Genomic DNA, 16,178 nt, shown 5'->3' with positions numbered 1-16,178 from the left:
TCAAGAGCACTGAAATCATCCCAAGCATCTTCTCAGACCACAGTGGAATTAAACTAACACTTAACAATCAACAAAAGATTAGTAACAGTGCCAAAATGTGGAAGCTCAACAGTACACTTCTTAACAACTTCTGGGTCAAAGAGGAAATCAAGGAAGAAATCAAAATGTTTCGAGAGTTCAATGAAAATGAAGACACAAGCTATCAAAATATTTGGGACACAGCTAAAGCAGTCCTAAGAGGGAAGTTCATAGCTATACAATCACACATTAGGAAACAAGAAAAGGCACAAATAAACAGCCTGATTGCACATCTTAAAGACCTAGAAGAAGAACAACAAAGGAACCCTAAAGCAACCAGAAGGACAGAAATTACTAAAGTTAGGGCAGAAATAAATAACATTGAGAATAGGAAAACCATACAAAAGATCAATGAAAGTAAATGTTGGTTCTTCGAAAGAGTAAACAAAATCGACAAACCTTTAGCCAGACTCACAAAACAAAAAAGGGAGAAGACCCAAATAAATCGGATAGTAAATGAAAGAGGAGATATCACAACAGACACTGCAGAAATTCAACATATCATGCGAGGCTTCTATGAACAACTATATGCCACCAAGTTAGAGAACCTGGAAGAAATGAATGATTTCCTAGATACCTACCAACTTCCAAAACTAAGTAAAGAGGAAGTGGATAACATGAACAGGCCCATCACAGCTAATGAAATTGAAACAGTTATCAAAAATCTTCCCAAAAATAAAAGTCCTGGACCAGATGGTTTTACAAATGAATTCTACAAAACTTTCAAAGAAGAACTAATACCTCTACTTTTAAAAGTCTTCCAGAAGATTGAAGACACTGGAATACTCCCTGCCAGCTTCTATGAAGCCAACATCACCCTGATACCAAAAGCAGACAGGGACACAACCAAAAAAGAAAACTACAGACCAATATCTCTGATGAACATAGATGCGAAAATATTGAACAAAATTCTAGCCAACCGGATACAGCAGTATATCAAAAAGATTGTCCATCATGACCAAGTGGGGTTTATCCCAGGCATGCAAGGTTGGTTTAATATACGTAAATCAATCAATGTGATCCACCACATCAACAAAAGCAAGACCAAAAACCACATGGTCATATCAATAGATGCAGAGAAAGCCTTTGACAAAATACAACATCCCTTTATGATCAAAACACTACAAAAAATAGGAATAGATGGAAAATTCCTGAAGATAGTGGAATCTATATATAGCAAACCTACAGCCAACATCATACTCAATGGTGAAAAACTGGAAGCATTTCCCCTCAGATCAGGTACTAGACAGGGCTGCCCACTATCACCATTACTATTCAACATAGTGTTGGAAGTTCTTGCCATAGCAATCAGGCAGGAGCAAGGAATTAAAGGCATACAGATTGGAAGAGAAGAAGTCAAACTCTCCTTATTTGCAGATGACATGATAGTATACATGGAAAAACCTAAGGAATCTAGCAAGAAGCTTTTGGAAATCATCAGGCAATACAGTAATGTGTCAGGCTATAAAATTAACATTCAAAAGTCAGTGGCATTCCTCTATGCAAACACTAAGTTAGAAGAAATTGAAATCCAGAAATCAGTTCCTTTTTCTATAGCAACAAAAACAATAAAATATCTAGGAATAAACGTAATCAAAGAAGTGAAAGACTTGTATACTGAAAATTATGAGTCACTACTCAAAGAAATTGAAAAAGACACAAAGAAATGGAAAGATATTCCATGCTCATGGGTTGGAAGAATTAACATCATCAAAATGAATATATTACCCAGAGCCATCTACAAATTTAATGCTATCCCCATCAAGATCCCAAGCACATTTTTTAGGAGAATAGAACAAATGCTACAAATGTTTATCTGGAACCAGAAAAGACCTAGAATTGCCAAAACAATCTTGAGAAAAAAGAACAGAACCGGAGGCATCACACTCCCAGATCTCAAACTGTATTATAGGGCCATTGTCATCAAAACTGCTTGGTACTGGAACATGAACAGACACACTGACCAGTGGAATAGAATTGAGAGCCCAGAAATGAGGCCCCACACCTATGGACATCTAATCTTTGACAAAGGGGCCCAGACTATTACATGGGGAAAGCAGAGTCTCTTCAACAAATGGTGTTGGAAACAATGGGTTGAAACATGCAGAAGAATGAAGCTGAATCACTGTATTTCACCAAATACAAAAGTAAATTCCAAGTGGATCAAGGACTTGGATGTTAGACCAGAAACTATCAGATACTTAGAGGAAAATATTGGAAGAACTTTTTTCCGCATAAATTTTAAAGACATTTTCAATGAAACGAATCCAATTACAAGGAAGACTAAGGCAAGTATAAACCTATGGGACTACATCAAATTAAAAAGCTTCTTCACAGCAAAAGAAACCACTACCCAAATCAAGAGACCCCTCACAGAATGGGAGAAGATCTTTACATGCCATACATCAGATAAGAGTTTAATAACCAACATATATAAAGAGCTTACCAGACTCAACAACAAGACAACAAATAACCCCATCCAAAAATGGGGGGAGGACTTGGACAGAATATTCACCACAGAAGAGATCCAACAGGCCGAGAAACACATGAAAAAATGCTCCAAGTCTCTGATTGTCAGAGAAATGCAAATAAAGACAACAATGAGATACCACTTCACTCCTGTGAGAATGTCATACATCAGAAAAGGTAATAGCAGCAAATGCTGGAGAGGGTGTGGGGTCAAAGGAACACTCTTGCACTGCTGGTGGGAATGTCAATTGGTCCAACCTCTGTGTAGAACAGTCTGGAGAACTCTCAGAAAGCTAGAAGTGGACCTACCCTATGATCCTGCAATTACCCTCCTGGGGATATATCCTAAGGAACCCAACACATCCATCCGAAAAGATCTGTGTACACATATGTTCTTGGCAGCACAATTTGTGATAGCCAAAACCTGGAAGCAACCCAGGTGTCCAACAACAGATAAGTGGCTGAGCAAGTTGTGGTATATATACATGTATATACATATGTATATACATGTATATATATATATATACATATATAGTATATATATATACTACTCAGTATATATATATATATATATAGTATATATATATATACTACTCAGCTGTAAAAAGTGGTGACTTCACCATTTTCAGCTGATCTTGGATGGACCTTGAAAAATTCATGTTAAGTGAAATAAGTCAGAAACAGAAGGATGAATATGGGATGATCTCACTCTCAGGCAGAAGTTGAAAAACAAGATCAGAAAAGAAAACACAAGTAGAACCTGAAATGGAATTGACGTATCACACCAAAGTAAAAGACTCTGGGGTGGGTGGGTGGGGAGAATACAGGTCCATGAAGGATGATAGAGGACCTAGTGGGGGTTGTATTGGTATATGGGAAACTGGGGAATGTTATGCATGTATTTACTGTTGAATGTAAAACATTAATTCCCCAATAAAGAAATTTTAAAAATCTGATTTAGTCATCTGTGGTGGGTATTACCTCGAATGCTATAACTTCTGAGTATTTTCTATTTTTTATTCTACATATTTTTAAATTTTATTTTATGTATTACTGGATAGAGACAAGTTGAGAAGAGAAGGGGAGATAGAGAAGGAAAGAGACAGAGAGATACCTGCATACTTGCTTCACCACTCATGAAGCTTTCCCTCAGGAACTTGAACTTGCATTCTTGTACACTGTAGAGTGCAATTAATGAAGTGTGTCACTGCCTGGCCCCTTTGAGTATTTGCTAATCATGGCAAGATCTTAGATATTGTCTGTTATTTCATTTAATCTTACACAATTTGTAATAGCCAAAACCTGGAAGCAACCCAGGTGTCCAACAACAGATGAGTGGCTGAGCAAGCTGTGGTATATATACACAATGGAATACTACTCAGCTGTAAAAAATGATGACTTCACCGTTTTCAGCCGATCTTGGATGGACCTTGAAAAAATCCTGTTGAGTGAAATAAGTCAGAAACAGAAGGATGAATACGGGATGATCTCACTCTCAGGCCGAAGTTGAAAAACAAGATTAGAAAAGAAAACACAAGTCAAACCTGAAATGGAATTGGAGTATTACACCAAAGTAAAAGACTCTGGGGTGGGTGGGTGGGTGGGGAGAATACAGGTCCATGAAAAATGATGAATGAAATAGTGGGGGTTGTATTGCTAAATGGGAATCTGGGGAATGTTATGCATGTAAAAAAAAAAGAAGTAGAAACACAAAGCAGAAATTGACTGAGTTTGGAGTATGGCACCAAAGTAAGAAAGCAGAAGTATACTAGAGTTTGCATCACCAGGTTCCAGGTGTCATCTGGATGCCGGCCAGACTTCCCTGGATTGAAGACACCACCAATGTGTCCTGGAGCTCAGCTTCCCAGAGACCCATCCTACTAGGGAAAGAGAGAGGCAGACTGGGAGTATGGACCGACCAGTCAACGCCCATGTTCAGCGAGGAAGCAATTATAGAAGCCAGACCTTCTACCTTCTGCAACCCACAATGACCCTGGGTCCATGCTCCCAGAGGGATAGAGAATGGGAAAGCTATCGGGGGAGGGGGTGGGGTATGGAGATTGGGCGGTGGGAATTGTGTGGAGTTGTACCCCTCCTACCCTATGGTTTTGTTAATTAATCCTTTCTTAAATAAAAAAAATAAATTAATTAAAAAAAAAAAATTGCATTGCGTTCCCACTCAGCCACGTGTTCCAGAGTCTCTCTCTCAGGCGGCGCTAGCCCGGCACTTGGGCTCAGACGAGAGAGAGACAGAGACAGAGAGAGAGGAGAAATGAATTCTCATGATACTTTCACCCTCGAAGACACCTAACTCTCCTCATTACCCTTTTCATTATTCCAAGTAGGGAGGCCAAAGCTGAAGTGCCAAGTTAAGATGTTAATTCTCAGCTTCTCTTTCTTAGAAGGACCCAAGTCAGAATAATGAAAGAACCCCCCACACACACTTGGGTTATCGCTGGGGCTTGGTGCAGACACTAAGATTTCACCACTCCCTGCAGCCTTCCCTGCCCCTTTTCTGTTTTATTGGATAGGTCAGAGAGAAACAGAGAGAAGGAGAGATAAAGAGGGAGAGAGACACACAGCAAACATGCTTCACCATTTGTGAAGTGTTCCCCCCTGTAGATGGGGGGCCCTCGCTGGGTACACCACCCCATGCAGAAAAGATATTAAATGACTAACAGGTGACTACTGCCGTAGGGGTCTGATTTAGCACTGAGTGGCCTGCCATGAACAGGAAGGCTGTGACAGATGTGAGAAGTTTGGTGGGCTAGGGCTGTGTGTCAGGCTCTGATTATGAGCTCTTCTTCACTCCGCAAGTTATTCTATTCCTGTTCCTCCTTCTCTATCGTGGAGATGTATATGCACTTGATGAGAAAGTCTAGTGGAAGAGGCCAGGTGGGCATACCTGGTTGAACACACATTACAAATGCACAAGGACACAAGTTCGAGCCCCTGGTCTCTGCCTGCGGGGGGTGGGGGGGAAAGCTTCACAAGTGCTACAGCAGGGCTGCAGGTGTCTCTTGGTCTCTCTCTCTATCTCCCTCTTCCCTCTCGATTTCTTACTATCTCTATCCAATAAAGAAATATGGATGATTTTTTTTTATTCTTTTTTAAAATATTTATTTATTTCCTTTTGGTTGCCCTTGTTGTTTTTATTGTTGTTGTAGTTATTATTGTTGATGATGTTGTCATTGCTGGATAGGACAGAGAGAAATGGGGAGAAGAGGGGAAGATAGAGAGGGAGGGAGAAAGATAGACACCTACAGACCTGCTTTACTTTCCTGCAGGTGGGGAGCTGGGGGCTGGAGCCGGGTGCTCGAACCAGGATCCTTATGCCAGTCCTTGCGATTTGCACCACGTGCACTTAACCCACTGTGCTACTGCCCGACTCCCATAAGGATAATTTTTTTAAAAAAAGCAGGGGGGGCAGGCAGTGGCCACACCGGGTTAAGCACATATAGTACAAAGCACAAGGACCCAGCTCAAGGATCCCAGTTCGAGACCCAGCTCCCCACTTGCGTGGGGGTGGAGGTGGGGAGGTCACTTGACAAGCAGTGAAGCAGGTCTACAGGTGTCTTTCTCTCTCTCTCTCTCTCTCTCTCTCTCTCTCTCTCTCAATATTTCCCTCCCTTCTCAATTTCTCTCTATCCTATCAAAAAAAAAAAAAAAAAGGAAAAATGCCACAGGAGCGGTGGATCTGTAGTGCAGGCACTGACCCCAGAGATAACTGCAGAGGCAAAAATAAAAAAATTAAAAAAACAAACAAAAAAAACCCAGAAAGTCTTGTGGAAGAGATTATCAACTTCTGGTTGTAACTGCATATACGCCTAACTCAAATATAAACTGGTAGGTTGGAACAGATGGTAGAAAGTAAAAGGGAGAAACTAAAGGAATAAGTTAATAACCAACACATTTAGGAGCCAGGAGAGTAATTTCAGCATTGGTTTTAATTTTTAGGAGTAATAAAAGTTTCTTGAAGAATTTTAAACAATTTAATTCAAATTGTTCAGCTTTCCCACTCTTTAAATGACTTGGAATTACATTTTAGTCTTATGACTTTATGTTATAATAAAATTAGTTTGCAACAGATCCTGCATTCCCAAGTGATAATTTAATAAATGAAAACAATAATTTTAATTTCCCCCTTCATCATTCTAAGTATTCAATAAAGGGCAAACAAACAACGCTGAAAGTCTGTACTGTGAAATATTATGCACTTTGCAATCAAACTGAATATTAATATGAGTTGCTTATATGCTGATAATGAAATAAGACTGTAAAACATTTCAATAAAAAGTATACAGAAAAAAATAACAAAGGGAATAAAAAAAAAACATCTACTTCATACAAATTTTCAGATTACAACTTTTTCAAAGAAATGTTGTATACAAAAATTGTCAAAATAGAGGGCTGCGTGGTGGCATACTCAGTTAAGTACACATAGCACCATGCTCAAGGACCTGGGTTCAAGCACCCACTCCCCACCTGCAGGGGGAGTGCTTCACAAGCGGTGAAGCAGGTGTGCAGGTGTCTATATTTTCTTTCTTTCTCTTCCTTTCTCCCTTTCTTTCTTACCTCCTTTCTATTGATCTATCTCTCACCCCTCTCAATTTCTCTCTGTAATGTCAAAGAGAGAAAGAAAAAAAAGGGAGGGTGGATGGCTGCTGGGAACCGTGGATTTGTAGCCAGACACCACGCCCCAGTGATTAAAAAAAAAAATATATATATATATATATATCAAAATGGGAGTATCACTTATTTATTTATTTATTTTCCCTTTTGTTGCCCTTGTTTTTCATTGTTGTTGTAGTTATTGTTATTATTGATGTCGTCGTTGTTGGATAGGACAGAGAGGAATGGAGAGAGGAGGGGAAGACAGAGAGGGGGAGAGAAAGATAGACACCTGCAGACCTGCTTCGCCGCCTGTGAAGCGACTCCCCTGCAGGTGGGGAGCCGGGGTTCGAACCAGGATCCTTATGCCGGTCCTTGTGCTTTGCGGTCCTTGTGCTGCGCTTAACCCGCTGCGCTACAGCCCGACTCCCAGAGTATCACTTCTATCACTAAAAAGCAAGGTAACCGCCACACAAGCATTTGACTTACGATTCTCTAATGAAATGAGGCCTGTCACTTGTCAGGTAATAGATGACAAGCAAGACAGTCATCTGAAGAAAGTTTTTACCTACGCTCCTAGCAACAAACTTACTTTATTCTGAATTCTTTTCAAAATCTTGTTGTATCAACTAACCCTTAGTTTTACCTGACCTGATTCTGAAGGATTTCCAGGCTCCTCAGTGCTGATCCGTTTATTGTCATAAACTCTGTTTCACTTGACAACTGTTTGAAATTCCTATAGGAAAATGGAATGTGAGTAATACCATAACACGCCTAAAGAAAAAAAAAAGTTCTAATGTAGCTACAAGAAATACCCAATAACATGATAACAAACATCATCCCTCAGGGCCGGCTGATGGCGCACCTGGCTGAGTGTGCATGTCACAATGCACAAGGACCAGGGTTCAAGCTCTCTGGCCCCCATCTGCAGGGGGAAAGCTTTGTGAGCAGTGAAGTGGGTCTGCAGGTATCTCTCTGTCTCTCTCTCTCCCGTTCTCTCAATTTCTTCTGGTCTCTATCCAATGAATAAAAAGAAAATTAAAAAAAAATAAGTAATTTTAAAAAATGCCAAAGGTCATCCCTCAAGTTTTGTGCAGCGGCAGTATCACAGCCAATGGGGTTTCTCCGGGGTGTGATAACTGCTGACTGAAAAAGTCACCCCTCGAAGGACAGAAACAGGCCAGGGATATGGACTGACCTGCCAATGCCCACAAGCCATCGGAGAAGCAATTACAGAAGCCAGAACTCCTGCCTTGTGCACCCCCAAAACAACCTTGATCCACACTCCCATAGCGGGAGAAGTGATAGGTAGAAGACAGAAAAATCGATCCCAGCTAAAGGGATCAAGAACATTCTTTGGGACTGGGCAGCTGTGTCCCTGTCAGTACATACAAGGAGCTTGGTTCAAGCCCTGGTTGCAACATGCAGTGAGGGTAGTTTCACAAGTGTTGAAGATGGGTCTTCCTCTCTATCCCCCTTTGCTCCCAAATTCTCTGTGTTTCCATAATAAAGAAATAAATCTTTTTTAAAAAAAGAAAATTCTTGGGAGTCGGGCTGTAGCGCAGCGGGTTAAGCGCAGGTGGCGCAAAGCACAAGGACCGGCATAAGGATCCCGGTTCGAACCCCGGCTCCCCACCTGCAGGGGCGTCGCTTCACAGGCGGTGAAGCAGGTCTGCAGGTGTCTGTCTTTCTCTCCTCCTCTCTGTCTTCCCCTCCTCTCTCCATTTCTCTCTGTCCTATCCAACAACGACAACAACAATAATAACTACAACAATAAAACAACAAGGGCAACAAAAGGGAATAAATAAAATAAAAAAAAAAAAAAGAAAATTCTTTAAAAAGTCACCCCTCTAATAGGAAATGAAACCAAGCGAGTGAGTAACAAGCAGTGGAAGATGGCCTGCCAGTGGTGCTGGTGCTGATCAAGGGAATGGTATCAACGAAGGACAACAATGATCTCACCAAAACTAAGAATGAGGAAAGGGACGTGTTGATACCAACAATTCTCTGTTTTCTACATTTCTAGGAACAGAACCCAAAATAGTCTTTTGTCACTGGCAGATCCACTGGTGGTATATTCAGGCAAAGCTATGCAATTAGCTTGAAAAATATGTCAAGATGCTTAAAAAAATGTCCTCCTAATTCTTTAGCATGAGATAATCTTGATTTAAACACACACACACACACACACACACACACACTCTCTTTAAAAGCTTTTAACCAACATTCTGCTGTGTAACAAATGTGATTTACTCTATAATTAACAGCCCATTTGACTGTTAATTACTTTGACTAATGTTTTAGTGCAGAACTGGAAAAGTAGCAGAAATTATTTAGGCTAAAACATTCATTCTCCTTACATCTCTTTAAATCTCCCAAACTAGATTAAAAGTTTGGTACATTGCAAGTAGACTGAGTTAGAATATGTTTAATAAATGTTGCATGCAATTTCAATTTTCTCCTTCCTTACTAGTCTTTCCTGTTAAAAGTATATTCAGCAATGCACTATTAAAGCAGTAACTTAGAATCAGTCTTTACATATTTATAGTAATAGCATGTACAGACTTGGTGAAGTTTTTTTTTAATCATTTCATCGGGGACTTAAAGTTTGTGAACTACAGCACAGTTGTTGACACACAGGCCCAATTTCTCATCTCCCTGTGATAGATGTCTGTGAAACCCTCCCACCCCTAACGTGGGTCCATCTCCACCCCCTCCCTTACTCTTGTTTTGCAGTAACATCACACACCCTGCTCAGGGTTCATTTTGTGCTTTCCCTTTCTGTCCTGGGTTCCACCTATGCGTGAGATCATCCTGTATTTGTCTTTCTTCCGTCTGGTTTATCTCACTTAACACCGATCACTCAAGTTCTATCCAAGGTATGGCAAAGGAGATGACCTGATCATATCTTTAATACTTTATTTATTGCTCAATAAATAGAGACAGAGAAATTGAGAGGGGAGGGAGGGACAGAGAGGGAAAGAGACAGAGACACCTGCAGTCCTGCTTCATTACCCATGAAGCTTTCCCCCTGCAGGTAGAGACCAGGGGTTTGAACCTGGGTCCCTGAGCACTATAGTGTGTGAGCTTAACCAGATGCACCACCGGCTGACCCTCCAATACTACTTTTTAAGTCCACTGCTTACTATTAAGGATAAATTTCCAGTTTTGTATTCAAAAGGAATCAGTCAATATTTTCATATCAAGTCACTAAAATATTTTCCTAGTAACCTTCAATAACATTATCATTTAGTTAGTTCATTTTTCTCCTGAAGCAAGGTATCCTTTTACAGCAGGTATATTTCTGAGTATGGTCCTTAACTACTTCAATTTAAGAAATGTTTTTATAGGTCAAGAGGGGACTCAGTGGTAGACTGCATGCCTTGAATGACAGAGGGACTGAGTTTGATCCCTAATACTACATAAAGTGGTAGTAAGGTGCTCAGGTTCTCTATGCCTCCTGTCTGTCTGCCATTCACACACACACACACACACACACACACACACACCATAAATGATAAATAGTGTTTTGTTTGGGTTTTTTTTACCTCCAGGGTTATCACTGGGGCTCAGTGTCTGCACTATGAATCCATTGCTCCTGAAGGCTATTTTTTTCATTTTTTGGAAAGGACAGAGAGAAATCGAGAGAGAAGACAGAGGGGGAGAAAGATACTTGCTGACCTGCTTCACGGCTTGTGAAGCGACTCCCCTGCAGGTGGGGAGCCGGAGGCTTGAACCTGGGTCCTTGCGCAGGTCCTTGAGCTTTGTACTATGTACGCTTAATCTGATGCACCACCGCCTGACCCCACAAATGTGTTTGTTTGTTTGTTTGTTTGTTTTAATTTCACCCTTTTATTTATTTTTTTTTTTAAATACTTACTTGGGTTTGGAGAGGATCTTTTCCAAGTTAAATTCCTTGAGGTATCTTATTATGGCAGCCAGACAGCAAATCACAGGCTTCTCCAAGTTAATAATGTTAGAAAAACCTTGAGAATCTAAAATCAGGAAAAAAAAAAAAAAAAAAAAAAACCATCATCGAAAGTACTTAGCACTAAAAAAAAAAAAAAATTAAGAAAAATAAAATTTACTTGGGGTGGGCTGGGGATATAGCATGATGGTTCTGCAAAAGATTTTCAGGCCTGAGGTTCTGAGGCCCCAGGTTCAATTCCCAGCTCACCACAAGCCAGAGTTGACCAGTGCTCTGATCTCTCTATTTTGTCAAATTAATTAATTATACTAATATTTATTTTGGTCTTGAAATAATTTAGATAATATCTCCTAAAGTAACACTTCAAGGAAATGTAGGTGGTTGTGAATGCCTAAGACACAGAAGAAAGGGAATTGAAAACAGGAGATTTTATCTTTCTTTTTTTGTTTTCAAGAAACCTGATAATGATTAAGTACAGATATATTAGGAGGTCACACTGAATGTGATAAAACATGATGTCTGCTTGAAGCTCCCTTATTCTTTATCCCTCTTGGAGTAGGGGCCAAAATTCTTTCTTGGGTGGAAGACGGTGGGAGTTCTGGCTTCTGTCATTGCTTCCCCACTGGACATGGGTGTTGGCCGGTGGATCCATCCCCCAGCCTGTTTTTGTCTTTCCCTAGTGGGGCAGGGGAAAGCCTCTTTCTTTGAAGCTGAGTTGTCAAAAGAGAGAGAAGAAATCAAAGTAATCAGTAGCTCTGCAGACTGCCACAAAGTCTGCTGTGGAGACCCCTCCTACGGAGAAAAGCATGCACCCTGTCAGCAAGCCCATTTTTCTGATACACATTCTTCTAAATCAGTCTGATAATAAGAGTGGCTTCCAGTGGCTTTGCTAAGTCTTATCTTCAGTAGACCACTGATGATGACAATCACTGGTGATAGCAGACTGGTGCTCAGAGATTGTTGTCACTCTTTCAGACATTTCACTGAATTTGGAACTTTCAGTGATCTTACCAACAAATCTATTCCTGCAATTCCAATTAACTCTATCCCCTCTGAAGATTCCTACAGGCGCTTCGGCCAAGCCATCTTCAAAGCTGCTTCCCAAGCCATTCCTCGTGGGAGACGTGCTAACTATACGCCTTGTCTTGATGCTGAATGCGAGCAACTACTAAAGCAGTATGATGAGTCGGGCGACCCAGATGTGGCCGACCATCTCATTGCCTCCCTGGATGCAGCACGCCAAGCCCGCTGGCAACAACTCACGGAAAGTCTGAACTTCACCCACTCAAGTAGGAAGGCCGGGAAGCTTCTTCACAGTCTGGGTGCCGGTAGCCAACCCCCTCCTGTCTCCCATCCTCCCGTATCTCCAAACTCAGTGGCCAGTCACCTAACTCAAGTTGGACGTGCTAAGATCGACCCAGTCTGGAAAAGAGAAATTTCCCACGAGTGGTCATCCCACTTCCGGGTATCTTGTCCATCTCCAAAACTCTCTCCCTTTACACTGTCTGAACTGGAAGACGCTTTGTAGAGGGTTAAACCGGGAACGGCTGCTGGCTATGATAACATCACCCCAGAACTCATTCTTAACCTGGGCCCCGCGGCAAAGAAGTGGCTCGCTTCATTCCTGTCCCACATCTTGGAATCTGAGTCTATGCCCAAAGTTTGGCGTCGTGCGAAGATAATAGTGGTTTTGAAACCAAAGAAAGACCCAACACTGGCCGCCAGCTAGAGACCAATTTCTCTCCTCTCCGTGTGTTACAAACTCCTTGAGAGGCTGCTTCTGTCACGTATTTCTCCTCTTACAGAGAAATTCCTATCACCCGCCCAGGCTGGTTTCCGCCCAGGAAGATCTACCTGCAAACAAGTCCTGGCCCTCTCAACTTACATTGAAAATGGATTCCAGAAGAATTTAAAGACGGGTGCTGTCTTTGTTGATCTCACAGCAGCCTATGACACGGTCTGGCACCGTGGTCTCCTAGTCAAGATCTCAAGATGCCTGGCTCCATGGGTGGCCAACACTATATTGTTTCTTCTCCAAAACAGAAGATTCCGGGTGCATCTGGGTGACAAGTCTAGCAGATGGAGACTTGTCTCAAGTGGCCTCCCCCAGGGCTCTGTTCTGGCTCCTACGCTATTTAATATTTACATCAATGACCTTCCAGAAACTTCTTCAAGGAAGTTCATCTACGCCGATGACATCTGCTGTGCTACTCAGGCATCCAAGTTCGACATCCTCGAGGAAACACTCACGAAAGACATGTCTCTGATATCTGACTACTGTAAAAAATGGCGACTAATCCCTAGCACTGCAAAAACGGTTTTCCATCTGTTTTCCATCTACACCATGCCTTGGCCTCGCGTGAGCTTAATGTGCAGCTTGGCAATACGAGAATCCGGCATGAAGCCCAGCCAGTCTATCTTGGTGTTACTCTCGATCGCACCCTGTCATTTCACGAACATCTCATAAAAACTGCAGCAAAGGTGGGCGCGAGGAATCACATCATTGCAAGACTGGCCAGCTCCTCATGGGGCGCGAGCGCTGCCACACTACGATCATCATCTCTGGCATTCTGCTATTCCACTGCAGAATACTGTGCCCCAGGATGGTTCCGTAGCCCCCATGCCCACTTGGTCGATTCCAAATTATATTCCTCCATGAGGATCATTTCTGGAACCATCCGTTCCACCCCGGTTCCATGGCTGCCAGTTCTTCGCAACATCGCCCCGCCAGATATTCGTTGGGATGCGGCATCATCTAAGTTCATTTCCCACGTCTACGCTCGACCGGACCTGCCAATATACGGGGATATCTTCGCCCACCCTGTCCAACGCTTGACGTCTTGTCACCCAATCTGGTCCCCTACACCTACACTGAACTTCTCTGTTCCAGACTCTTGGAAACAGAGCTGGCAGTCAGCTGAGGTCAAGAACAAACACCTCATCACAGAGCCCTGCGAGCGTCAACCCGGCTTTGACCTAGCACGTTATGATCGGGCCCTCCTCAATCGCTATCGAACAGGCCATGGCCGGTGCGCCGCTATGTTCCATCGCTGGGGAGCCAGAGACGACCCGAACTGCCCCTGCGGCTCCAGACAGACTATGACCCACATAGTCAACGACTGCCACCTCTCCAGATTCAAAGGAGGTCTCGAAACTTTACATCAGGCTCAACCTGACGCTGTTGACTGGCTACGGAAGAAGGGCAAACGCTAGAAGAAGAAGAACTGAATTTGGCAAAAGCATTATTAGATTAAAAGGGATTAAGAGAGAAATAGTAATAAAACATGTGGGCAGCCAGAGAAATTGAACTCTCTGTGGTCTCATGGAGAAACTCTAGACCACGTGATATTTTTTTCCATTAAAAATTTTTTTTTTAATATTGATTTATTTATTCCCTTTTGCTACCCTTGTTTTTTATTGTTGTAGTTATTATTGGTGTTGTCATTGTTGGAAAGGACAGAGAGAAATGGAGAGAGGAGGGGAGACAGAGAGAGGGAGGCAAAGATAGACACCTGCAGACCTACTATACTGCTTGTGAAGTGACTCCCCTGCAGGTGGGGAGCCGGGTGCTCGAACTGGGATCCTTATGCTGGATCCCACATGCGCTTAACCCGCTGCGCTACCTCCGACTCCCTAGACCATGTGATTAAGGATAAACTTGGATCTTAACTTTGGCTGGATTATCAATGACAGGAGAATACAGACCAACTCAAACACTGATAACTAGCTAAGTAAAAGTGAACTAGATGAACAGTGACTGTATTCAGACCCTGCCACTTTAGCATTTTAATTCCAGCCGTTAATCTTTTAAATTGTCAGCCTCCATCAGGTGACTAACCCAAACATAGAGTGACAATCTATGAAACGACCAAGAAAATAATGAACCATCTTTTAAAAGTGACAAAAAGGAAGGACTGAAGGAGGGGCATCTGCTAGGGCATGTTTCAATACGTAAGGACCCGGGGTCAAACCCCTGGTCCCCATCTGTAAGGGGGAAGTTACATAAGCAGTGAGGCAGTGCTGCAGGTGTTTATTTCCCTTCCCCTCTCCCTTTCTATCTCCCCTTTCCCGCTCAATTTCTCTCTATGCAATAAATAAATAATAAAAGCGTTTAAAGGCAGCAAAATAAATCAATAAATGACAAAGCTAGTGGGAACTAACTCTTTGCGTTCCAATCAAGGTACCAAAAACATCAAGTTATTAAAAGTGTCATAACTGAGCCACGGAGACAGCTCACCCAGACAGTGTGCCTGTTTTTTCATTCACACAGCTCCGATACACGTCTAGCCCCTACTCCACTCGGGGAAACTTCTCTCCCTCTGTCTCTGTCTCTCTTTTTCTATCTGAAAAGTAATCTTCTTGTGGTGAAGTCCCAAAACCACCAAAAAATTAAGAGAAAATAAAAGGTCTAAATATAAAAGTTAAACTAACTATCTATCTAAAAATAAAAGTTAAACTGCAAAGAAAGCAGCTGTGGTGGTGTTTGCAAGAACAGAGAACACCTCCCCTACTCCTCCTACTTCCACAACGGTAACTATCTAACCTTCATTACATGCAAAGGCAAACTCACCTTTTATCCAAATCTCAACTAGGTAAATTTGAGGGAAAATGGTTGAGAAACATATTTACCTTTGATGTCAATGACATCTTTTGCATAAAACTCCGCAACAGCCTGGAATGCGTGGCTATATTCAAAATACATGGGATCCATCCTTTCTATTCGGATTCTGTCATCCCCCACACTGAAAGAAAAAAAAAAAAAAAGATCCAAGGTTCTTCGGTCAAAACATGCCACTTCATAAAATATAATGATTATGTTGTACTACTGGCATTTTATATCACTTAATATCATTTTATATCAGCACACCAAACCTTACATATGTTACCCAGAATCAATGAAACCAAGTCAACTACCCCAGCAAAAGGATCAGGGTTCATGCATCACTGTAACTCAAATGTACTGTTCAGATATTCTAGAAAAGAAACACGCCATCACTAAATGTATTCTTCGAAATGAATCAGAGCACATGCGCTTTACCAAGAGTGTGTGCCGACTGTTTTTTTCTGTCACAATCTCCAGTCATAATATAAA

At 41.8% G+C, this 16,178-nt stretch overlaps 1 protein-coding gene across 2 annotated transcripts in view; it reads right to left on the bottom strand.

Moving 5' to 3' along the window:
- Positions 1-16,178, bottom strand: part of MSH3 (mutS homolog 3) — a 217,312-nt gene that overhangs the window by 155,836 nt on the left and 45,298 nt on the right. For both annotated transcript variants that reach the window (XM_060201098.1, XM_060201099.1), the window contains exons 9-11: positions 15,716-15,828; positions 11,039-11,153; positions 7,810-7,894 (exon numbers count right to left, since the gene is read on the bottom strand). In XM_060201098.1, coding sequence (XP_060057081.1) covers positions 7,810-7,894; positions 11,039-11,153; positions 15,716-15,828 — 313 coding nt within the window. The remainder of the gene's footprint in view (positions 1-7,809; positions 7,895-11,038; positions 11,154-15,715; positions 15,829-16,178) is intronic.

Source organism: Erinaceus europaeus, chromosome 11 (genome assembly GCF_950295315.1).
Source record: "Erinaceus europaeus chromosome 11, mEriEur2.1, whole genome shotgun sequence".
NCBI lineage: Eukaryota > Metazoa > Chordata > Mammalia > Eulipotyphla > Erinaceidae > Erinaceus > Erinaceus europaeus.
The sequence above is the reverse complement of the archived record's forward strand: the minus strand, read 5'-3'. Positions and strand labels throughout refer to the sequence as shown.